Source organism: Macrosteles quadrilineatus, unplaced genomic scaffold (genome assembly GCF_028750875.1).
Source record: "Macrosteles quadrilineatus isolate MER2022 unplaced genomic scaffold, UCM_ALF_1.0 Scaffold_7__1_contigs__length_78375512, whole genome shotgun sequence".
NCBI lineage: Eukaryota > Metazoa > Arthropoda > Insecta > Hemiptera > Cicadellidae > Macrosteles > Macrosteles quadrilineatus.
The window spans coordinates 48,414,294-48,426,039 of NW_026542600.1; the positions used below are offsets into that span (position 1 = coordinate 48,414,294).

The 11,746-nt window shown below is 36.0% G+C and overlaps 1 protein-coding gene across 1 annotated transcript in view; it reads right to left on the reverse strand.

The window, feature by feature from the left end:
* The window catches only part of LOC128997900 (F-box only protein 28-like), a 33,978-nt gene extending 23,224 nt beyond the window's left edge, over positions 1 to 10,754 (reverse strand). Inside the window, exons 1-3 of the mRNA XM_054423706.1 lie at positions 10,525 to 10,754; positions 1,343 to 1,609; positions 368 to 616 (exon numbers count right to left, since the gene is read on the reverse strand). Of these exons, the coding sequence (XP_054279681.1) occupies positions 368 to 616; positions 1,343 to 1,582 (489 nt within the window). The 5' untranslated portion in view covers positions 1,583 to 1,609; positions 10,525 to 10,754. The remainder of the gene's footprint in view (positions 1 to 367; positions 617 to 1,342; positions 1,610 to 10,524) is intronic.
* Between the last annotated feature and the right edge of the window lie 992 nt (positions 10,755 to 11,746).

The following is an 11,746-nucleotide window of genomic DNA, read 5'->3' on the forward strand; positions in this document are numbered from 1 at the left end:
ATATTAAGTGTTTTTATATGGACACAGCTAGTCTTTGACATTGCCTAGCCATATGAATTATTTTATTTAAAAAACCCGACCTTGAAAAAATAAAAAAACGTATCTGTATTTGGATCCGTTTTTTTCAAGATCCGGACCTGGTACCGACATTTTCTTGGATCCGCCCATCACTAATAAAAATGGTCAGAAATAGTTAAATATACAGAGCATTTTAGCATTTCTTGGGATTTTTTGAGGTTATGTAACATAACTTAAAAGAATTTTTTAACCTTTGGTATTGGTTTCAAGATTCAAAATTTCAAAGAGTGAAAATCTTTGGACTTAGGCTCTATAAGGCTGCGAAGGAATCTGTAAATATTCCACATACCTCGCCAGCGAAAAAGCAAACATGTTTTCGCTCGATATGCTTCCCGAAGGACATCTGCAGTAAAGTGAGCCGCATGTGGAGCGTCTCTATAATGTCACTCTCGCACGCCAGGGGGTGGTTGCGTCGTGCACTTTCCCGTCTTGGCATCTTGGACTTGATATCTTGGAAGCGGTGTAACATTTGTGTTTGCAGTTTCTGGAAAGTCGAGTTCAAGATCGCACTACAGACGCGGTCCATCTGTTTACACACCTGCAAGACAAAATCGCAACTATTATCACACTGATGTAACAAGTAAATGTAAAGAAAATTAGAGAAAAATCTGAATTCACAGTGTGAAAGGACATTTCTCAATTAAGGTATTCACTTTCTAGGAAACATGTTCGGCATAGTTTTCTTTATTTCATTCTTGTATTTTAACAGTGATTTATACTGAATATGAAATTATATATCATGATGGTGTGTAAATTGAAGGCTAGTTAACACAGCAATTACAATATGCCTATATTTAATTTTGACTTAACAGCAGACTATTCACAATAGGATTAACCATACATCAGATTGATGACGCTCTAAAACATGACAGAAGACAGAGGAGTCTGGAGGAAACTTGTTGGCGAGGCCAAAATCAACTTAGATTTGAGTGTCCACAGGAGTAAGAGTAAATAGGCCTATATATAGCCTCTCTAATATTTAAGATATAAATCTAGACGTGTGTGAAACAAAGGTAAAAGGTATCTACACTGCATTAAAAACGTTGTTATAACAAAAACCTGTATTAAAAGCTTAACTATGCATTTTTAAAGTCAATATTAGTTAGCTTCTTTCTGAGCATTATAGGCAAGGTTTGAAAATCATACAGTACACAGGTTGGTTGTCATTTTCAAGACATGTGACAAAAAATGTATACAATCCGGCCAATTTCAATGTACAGATATTTTTTACCAAAAACATAATTTTAACAGCAGAACTTCTTACCAATCTCAACTGAGACACCTGCTTATAGCCCAGGTAGCCAAAGATCTTCTCCATACAGTCACTGGGAAGATCCAAGAAATGAGTATTAGATACATATTGTTGCGATGGATGGGGGCTGGAGGGATGAGCAGAGTAGGGTGTTAGCTCGTGAGACACATGAGGTCCATTGCCGTGTCTAACTCCGCGAGATGAGCCTTCATTATCACCTCCTGTAGTGCTTTGTAGCCTGGTAGATACCATAGTCAATGTTGATCAATCAAATGTAACCTGCAACAGAAGGGTGGGAAATTACTTTGAGGAACCAAACCTTTGAACTCTATTACTTGGTGGTTTATTTCTGTTTTCCCTAATCTTATGAACACAAACATTTAAATGATTTTAAATTTAATTTTAGGTGGACACATATACAGTAAGGATAAGCAGAGGGGATGATTTGAGGTGCAACTCCAACAAATAATAATCTGTTTTCTCAAATTCCACCTGAGCTGTACACCAATTTAAGACGAGCCTCTTCCGGTAAGCTCTACCAAAGACAGTGAACTTCTCGAGTTGAACAGCAGACCTATCCAAGACAAGATTCAAAGCTTTGATCTAGACTAGAGTTCTCCAGAGAGACCCGGTGCTGACATAGTTAAAACACTTTCCTCCCATCTAGCCACAACCGAAACCAAAATAATGTCTTCTATTTAGGATGACAAATCTAAAGGACTAACCCACTAATACTAATATCACTGGCCCAATTCACAACAAAAATTAAATCAAAGCTTGCTGGTGGTGAAAGCAGTGTCATAGTGCAATGTCTGAGGAACAAGGTAGAAATTCTAACAGATTTCATTGGTTTGTATGGCTGAACATTGGCTACAACTTAGTCAGTCTGACTTATATGCATCCTGGACACTGCAGAAACTAGATCGACCGAAAAACTGAATTATTGAGTAATATCATCATAGGTGTTTGAGAAACCTTTTTACTTAAGATAAAAGAAGAGGTTCATTACTTGAACTTAGTCAATATTTAGGTTATTTACATTGACGATGATGAAGATGGCAACAGTAGATAGTGACCTTGCTCTCAGTTCTTTAATACTTTTTGTAATACGAATATGTAAGCGGATAAGCAAATTAACAAACAACAAAAAATGTACGTAGATTCTTGGTATGTAACTTACTGATGAACAATGTGTTGCATGAATAGATTCAGTAATAGGGATGAAAGAAATTGTTATGTTCTGAGATCAACTCCATAATGAGGCTAATGGAGACTGACCAACACTTTTGCAAGAAATGCAAGCCAGTTTCGAAACATATTTTTTTTCTTCAATATCCAGAATCTCTAGATCTTTTCAAGAAGCGTTTATGTTGATCATTTGTTTTATGCCTGCCAAATCAGCATTTTTCTAACATTAGTTTGTTTTTCCGCTTACACATTTGTAATACAATCAGTATCAAAATTAGAGCAGGATAACTTATCCTTTGCCTTCATCTTCGCGATCATCAATGTAAATAACCTGAATATTAACTGAGTTCAAGTAATGAACCTTCATCCTTTATCTTTGGTAAAAAAGGTTTCTCAAACACTTCTTCCTGTGATAATTTACAGAATTCAATTCTGACAGGAACCAAGGATGTGGCCTTAAATGTTGTTGTTTTCACTACATGAACTAAATAAATTGGTTATTAGTTCATTTGTCCCTATTCCTACTGAGTTATCTGAGGACAAAGAAATGTTATCATAAGTTTCTAATGCTTTGTACTTTGCCTTTAACCCCTCACAATCACTGTTCATTTCATTCAACAGCTACCGTACATAAAACTACCATTTATCCTTCTTTAACATTAGTTATATTGGCAATGCAATATCAGATGCATGAACATTCGTTGTTGTTGTTGTTGTTCTTCTTCTTGTCATCAAATAGCTTTGAACCGTGTTTGTTGTTTTTATCTTTTACGTTGAACTGCCTATATTATTTATCTTTGTCTGTTGAACACTTGGACTGGTTGTAACTACTAGAATCACTAATTATCAAGTTATCAGGTTTTAAGTTTGGCCCTGTAAGTTAGTCATTGACAATAAATCAGTACCGGTACTTCTGAACAAAAAAAAATGTAATACTACACTTTCCAGTAAGTAAAAAAAGTTAAATATCTATTGGACAAAGTAAAACAATAACAATATCGACTAAGTAAATAGTTTTACTATATCTGCCCAGGCAAAAAAAAAAAAAAAAAAAAAAAAAAAAACTAGCCCAATTTTAATGTGCCTAAGTTCATTGAAGATCATCTAAGTCGTCAAAGATTTTCAGTAACGACGGTCTCAGAAACGTTAGACCTATAATCCCCATCTGCGATCGGGGCGATGAATATCTCTTGCAGTTGTGTAGTCATCATCATTGGCTCCTGCAGTCACGGAAACGTCATCATTGTCATCCAAGATCGGAGCAAAATCCTGAATACCTACTGCGGTCGTGTGAATATCATGGTTGTCTTCCAAGGTTACGGAAACGTTATTATCATCATTCCGCCATCACAGCTAAAACCTGAATATCACCCGTGATCACACAAATGTCATCAAAGTTTTCTGCAAAATCCTGTACTTCTCCCGTGGTCGTTTATCTATCACCATCGTCTACCACAATTACGGAAACATTACGTTTACAGTAATACAGTTCACATTAAGTTTTGTAATATGGTCTGGATAAATTGCTTGTTTTTTTATTGATTAAATCCAATGAAACTTAAAGGAGTAAATAATTATTGAGTTCTTGCATGTTAGAGCAATAGGCACTGGCACTCAAGGTTTGATTAATTTAAATTTAATAGCCTAACTCTTAACTAAATAATAGAAGAAAATATTCAATTTCAACAAACCAAATACAATTTTGAGATGAGAAACAGAAAATATAATGCAAGTCTGCAATCTGCATGTAAATGTAAGAGATCAAAAAGACCAAGACCTAGAGCTGGAGAGGATTCACTTCACTTTCTAACAAGCACAGTTAGTCAATAACAAGTAGAAATGTGCTCTTTTGGGGGTTTTATACAATAGTAGTTAGCATAATCAATTACAAGATGTCATAATTAAGAACGACACTAGATTACTAATGCAATTAATATAGGCTACAGTAAAACAAAACTGAACTTCAAAAAACTTTGGGTAAGTATGATATTCAATGAAAACAACAGACAATAATAACAGGAAATGCAGAAAAAAAAACAATCAATAACAGGCAATGAAAGACTAAAAATAACAGGCTATAAATACAAGCTATAAATACGGCAAGCAATAACAGGCAATGAAAGGCTATAATGACAGGTTATAACTAACAGGCTATAATACGGCAAGCAATAACAGGCAATAAAATACATACAAAAAAATAACAGACAATAAAAATACAGAAGCAATAGAACAACAGGCAATAAAATACAGAGGCAATAGAATAACAGGCAATAAAAAACGCTCAATAGAATTCAAACATTAACATGCAATAAATAAATACGGACAATAATACAGGCAGTGAATGCAGTTAACTTTTCAGATTTATGTAAATTTTTTTGGCGGTCACAACTGAGGTGTTCCAAAGGTCAACGTGAGGGGACAGGAGGTTCCCAATCCTATGGAGACGGGGGATCACACTGTTGTGCTCATAGTTGTTGGCGTAGGCTTGAACAGCGAAGAGGTTCCTTGAGCGAGTTCCTCCCGGAACTTGAAAGTTGATCCGACCAAGTAGCTCAGGGTATACAACATCACCATTTAAAAGATTTACAAGAAGAGAAACATCAGCTAATTCTCTTCTCAAATGTAGAGATTGTAGTCCCAATTGAATTTCGATGTCGCTGATGGGAATTGTTGCATAGTTATAACCCATCTTGAGTCCAACAACTCGAAGAAACCTTCTTTGGATTTTCTGTAGGCGGTCGATTTGTCCAATTGCATAGGGAGCCCACACAATGCTGCAATATTCAAGTACTGAGAGAACAAGGCAGATGAAGAGATACCTCAGCGCTGTGATGCTGAGACCATGTCTAGAGGTGCGAATAATGAAGCCCAGTGCCCTTGATGCCTTGCCACAAACCAACTCATATGGTCAAGAAATGTGAGGTTTGATGAGAACACCACCCCGAGGTCACGAACTGAGGTCCTCCTAGGAATATCACTGCCATCGATGGTATAGTTGAAGATAATAGGTCTCTTGCTATGGCTAAAGAGTAAAGGTGATTGTAATACATTTCTTGATGTTGAGACTCATATTGTTTGAGACACACCAGTCACATATCCTTCTGAGGCAGTTCTGGAGTGTTGTACAATCTTCAATGGAAGAAATGGCCGTAAAAATCTTAATATCATCAGCAAATAACAGTTTATCCACATCCATGAGTTCTATGATGTCATTAAGATATAATGAGAACAGAAATGGACCCATGTGTGAGCCTTGAGGGACGCCAGATGTTGCAGTGAAGGGTTTAGAAATTGATTGTTGAAACTTTACAAAAAGTTCCCGGTTATCCAAGTATGAACGGAACCATTTCAAGAGTTGTCCAGTGACTCCATAACCAGCCATTTTGGAAAGTAGTATCTGGTGGTTAACACGATCAAAAGCCTTCTAGAAATCCAAGTAAATGCTGTCGACCTGAAGTCCCATCGACACATTGGAAACTAGGAAATTCTGGTAGATTACTAGGTTGGACGAGGTTGACCTGCCAGTCGAGAACCCATGCTGGTGAGTTGAGAGGAGGTTGTCAAAAAGGGGCTTTATTTGGTCTAAAACGAGACTTTCAAATACCTTCCCCAAGGTGGGTTGAATGACAATCGGCCTGAAGTCACTTACATCGGAAGAGTTTTGGACTTTGGGAATGGGGACAACAAAGCTGGTTTTTAATGTATCCGGAAAGATTCCTTCTTGAAGTGAAAGATTGAAGATGTGCGTCAATTGAGGAGCCAGTAGCATATTACAGTACTTCAGTACAGATGGAGGTATTAGGACAGGCCCCGTTCCCTTGTAAGGATCGAGAGATGCAGCTTCTTTTGAACGTCATTACAACTTAGTCTGCAGGAGTTCAAATTCAGGTGAGTTTTGAAATCGTAAACTGGAGGAGTCACTGCTGACTGCTGGTAAACTGATGAAAAGTAAACTCCAAAAAGGTTGGAAATATCTTCAGGACGTCCGGCCTTCTCACCGTGGTAGTTGAAACAATCGAAGCAGCTACTATTTGATTTAAGGCTGTTTACAAAGCCACAAAAAGACCTTATGTTAAGTGGAGTAGAGTTATTAACTCGATCAATGTATTGTGCATAGCAATCTCTGCTTAAGGTCTTACAAAGGCGACGAACACGGGAAAACTCTTCGTAGTCATGCAGTGATTGAGAGGCTTTAAATTTGGAATGCATGGCCTTCTTCATGATTGTGAGCTTTTTCAATTGGCTATCGAACCAGCAAGGAAATTTTGATGGACCAAGTCTCTTCATAGATGTATGCCTTAGGATGATTTCACGAATAGTGGAGACAAATGAGTCTGAGAAGAAGAAAGAAGCTGTTTATATCAATAATATTGTAGCATGCACTCTACTGAGTTCAATGTAGACAGCCTCGACATCACACCGCCTGAAGTCCAGGACGAAACCAGAAACATTGCGGGTACTATCCATGCATTCCAGGGGTTGTAATTCCTCCTCTAAATTATATTCCAAAATTTGGTGACGAGATAGTGGAAGTTCTTATTGACTTTATAAATAATAAAACAATTGATTTGAAATATTAATCAGTTCAGCATCAATTGAGGAGAGGAAAGTCACATCATTGTAGGATTGTTGTAGGGTTGTAGGCACAGAAACTAGTTGTGTTTACAACAACGTTGGATTGCTTAATAGCAGGTATTCAAACCTTTTAGAAAGTCACATGTTCAGTTTTCACAAAAGTGTGAAAGTTAACGAATATTTTAAATTGTGTTTATAATCAAATCTGAAAAAAATCAAATGTATTTTACTAACTATATAGGCAAGGTATTTCTAGAAATATGGTAATTATTCTCAATTTCCATGTTAGTAAGCCTACAGATCTTTGTACACTAGCCTGTTCAGACAAAGCACTTTGCAGGAAACCCTAGGTGGAAATTTTATAGCTTTGGAAAATGAGTTGCAGCATGTATTTTTCTCACGAAGCTAAGACATATTTTAAATGGGTTTTATAGAAGATAAAAAAATGAAAATTAATTTAGTCAAACGCAAATGAGAGTTATCTTTTGTGGAGCAGGCTAGGTCTATGAAAAATTTTTAGGTAAGTACTTATATTTATAGACATTTAAGTTAAGATACAAAATAAATAGCAGTAACCGGTAAAAATTATCAGAATTTAATGAAGATGTTAAAGGTCTTAGTAATTATTTAGAAAGGTCTCGGTTGTACATAAAACAAATTCTGTAAAAGAAACAGAACAAAGTGCAGCTATTTCTACTGTTATGGAGACTAAGTACACATTTTTTAAAGTTGTTGTAAAAAACTTATCGCTTACTAAAACCTTATGGCAAATAAAGTTGATGAAACATATGTCATTTTGGTAAAGGCTTGATAAAATGGTAATTATACACCATAAAATTCAATTGTTTCTGAAAGATGTTCGTTTCACACTATAGGATTGCCGGAATTATGTCTCACACTATACCTGACGGAGGCGCCTAAAGCCTCTACTATCTAAGGAGCACCTATTATTATGCACTGTTTCACAGTCATATTATGTATGGGCTTCAGCTGTGGGGACACATATCAGGATGCAATAATATCCTACTCGAGCAGAAAAAAGCCTAGAGAATCATAGACTCGGCTAGCTTTCTAGACCACTGCAAACCTATATTTATAAAACTCGAAGTCTGCACCGTGTTTAGCCAATACATTCTACTTAGCCTACTTTATGTCAGGGAAAACCTATCTTCACTTACTATGAGAGGGGACCTGCACCCGTATAACACCCAAGGGAGGGAAAAGATTGATATCCCTTATTGTAGGCTGAGTAGAGAGAAGGAATGCTTCCCAGTCCTGGCACTAAAATTCTTCAACACGCTCCCAACTAGTGTGAGAAATCTGGAGGTCGGGAAGTTCAGGACTCGGGTAGAACGATTGTTGAGGAAAAATCCTTTCTACTCCATTGAGGAGAATTATAAAGCAGAGACCCAAAATATCTAAGGCCTAGCTCGGTAAAGACCTGCCGCCAAACATAAAACCCAAAATGTGTAAATAGTGTACAGTTTTTTTCAATATTTAAATTTTTGTTCTGTTCAGTTCCTAAACATTAGTTTTAAAAGTATTACTGACGCCATCTATCCAGTATCACTGGTCAAAGATGAAGGGAAGAAGTATGAAGTAAGTAAGTAAGTACGTCCGACCTGTTGTGTATACTTCTTGGAGTCTAAATGAATTTTCCTCAGTTGAAGAAGCCCTTGCAATCATATTCGGAAGAGAAATTTTACAGATATATTATTATCAATCAATCATTCACGGTTTCATGATATTGTAGAAGCTGATACCCTTCATGACTTCCACAATAAAAAATATATTTTTTTCCAGACTTCATGAGTTTTTTGAGTTATGGCTTCATAAAGAATTTTAATTCCTAAGTAATTAATTAACTTATTACAATATCCATGCACAAAAAGCTGCTTTATGGTATAAACAACGTACGGTGTATGGTAAAAATTTCATTCATAGCTTTAATAGTTAAAAAGTTATAAGTTAAGAACTTATATGTAAAAAAATAACACAATTTTAAAGTTGCGGAAAACAGCGGACTAGTTATACTTAGTAGGCTAAATATAGAAACAGGTGTGCATGCTACACTTCATAATATTTTTTTCACAGTTATAAAAATATATGGTTAGGCCTAATAGGCTATTAGAAAACAATCAGCTGTAGGCTTACTTCACCCACAATTAATTCCACATTCCCCTTGAAAATGTCATCCGCCCTACCTTGTTTATTCTAATGTTGTATATTTTTACAGCGATATCTCGAGTAATATTCATCAGCGGTGAAAAATGATGGTCCAGGCTATATTTGGATTCAGGAGGTAAAAAACTAAAGTAATAAGATAGGCCTATCAAAATAAAAATAAAATAGTGTGGAGGCACCTAAGTAGCAAATAAATACCACAATGCATGCATACTTATTGTATTATTTGTACCGAATTGCTAATAAAATCATCATTTACACCTTTGACTTTTTTTAACCGCAGAGGATACGCGTCCAGTAACCGGACGTGGATTAGGCGTACGGCAGTTACTGTCATAACCTAACCTAACTAACCAAACTTGCTGATAATGAAAAAATCAAATGAAGGTTAAATTCTGTTCATAAAATAAAATTTTAAATGCCAAAAATTCTAACAAAAGATGTAAGTTACTGTTAAGATGAAATGGCATTCAAAGCAAAATCTTTGACAAAAAGTTAAAGTTACTGATGGGATTCGAACCAGGGACCTCTTGCATATCAGCCGAGCACTCTGTCCACTACACCTCGAACACCGATGGCTGTACTCGTATCGTTGTGGTAATGGCTTTCCAGGACCTCACAACCCGTTGACATCACTGCCGGACGCCTAATCCACGTCCAGTTACCGGACACGTATCCTCTGTGTTCTTGAACAGCATGGTAGGCCTAACTTAAGAGCTTTGTATAACTTAATGTAGCCTTAGGCTACTTTGGGCATAACTTCTCCCAAAAAATGAAAAATGAACCAACTTGTTGTATTAACAGCCCTAAGGCTTATCTTAAAAACTTATCTAACTTGGACATAGGCCTAAGCCTAAACTTAGCTCCTTTAAATAAAGTTGGTCTAAATAATTACGAAAAAATATAACTTCAATGCAGGAGCCAGTAGGCCCCACTATTCCTCTCTTGAACTTAAGCATCAGAACTCCAATGGTAATTGTTGTTTCAGAATAAACTCACTAAGTTACCAACTTGATGGCAGACTAGGCCTACAAGTCCTACTTCAATTTTGCTTGCTTTAAAAAGGGCTCCTCCGGTACATGACGATAATGATGGTGATAAAGACGTGGCTAGCTCAAGTATATGAATAGATTTTCAAAAATTCTACTACATCTATGTTCAGCAACTATATTAAAAGATATTAAATTATGTCCCTTTGCTAAACTATGCTTCGTTGGATGGACTACCATCCTCCATTATGTTATTACCAGTACGAGCTGCTGATCCTCTTTGAAGATTTTTAGTACATCTGGGTGTTAAAAATGTTCATATCCAGTAAAATATTATTATTAAACGAAAGTTAGTCACAATATTATGTATAAATATTCCGAAAATCTTTCTCAAAAATAGCAGTTTAAACTATACATCAACTTGTACTTCAGTTGGTAAGATGGCTTCCAACTCCAAACTCCAACACGAGAACGAGAACTAAAACTAAACGAAAGCAAAGCGATCTGTTCTGTTGGCTGAGGCTGAGCAAGAAAGCAATCAAAGCGACCTCCGACCAATCAGACAGAATCAGCCAGTGAGAGTGTGGACTGTGGAGAGGGAAAGGAAGTAATAGGAGGAATATACAGGGTGTTTGTGAACTCTCTCGAAAAAATTCACAGGGTTATTCCTTGGGTTAATACATGAATATTTTATATTATAAACATGGGTCGCCGGAGCCTCGTTTTCTGTCCGTCTGTCTGTATGTGTTTTTTTATAAATAACTTTATAACTCGAGTTTGAATCGAGGTACAAACTTTAAATTTTACACACTTGTGTATTTTAACGTGTTAACACAAACATGCAAAATTTCATTTCGTTGACTATAGCCGTTTCAAAATGGCGGCCATCTAAAATCTTTGACCTCAAATTACATGAAAACCACTAGAGTTACAAAAAAAACACAAGAATAACAAAATTTAGAAAATTTTATGCCAAATCAAATGACACCTAGATCTTAAAGATCGGACAACAAACAGCTGAGTTATAAACTTTTTTAAATAATTAATAATTTCTTTACTGGCTTTTAATTGTTATTGTTTATTCTTTAACCCTTTCGTGCCCAATGATAACTTTTTTACTCATGACATTTGGAGTCTGGGAAATTTGTCATGAAGTAGGGAATTTCAACTTCCTTCACTATACACTATGATGTTTTCAAATGGTATTGGCAGCACTGGAATTCCTGATCAACTGCCTGGTTCAACTAAAAGTCTGTTTGTTTTGTGCCATGCTCTGTTCTGCCTGCTTTCTTCAGAAGCTCAACTTTGGATATTTTTTTCGGTAAGTTCCTTCATTTTTACAGAAATAAAAAAATATGTTTCTTTTTAAATATTTCATAGATATTAGTTTAATGTAATTTACCACGAGTTATAAATGTTTGTAAAAATGTTATGATGTAAAAATCCCATGAGTAAAATTTTACTCATTGGGCAGTTGCGG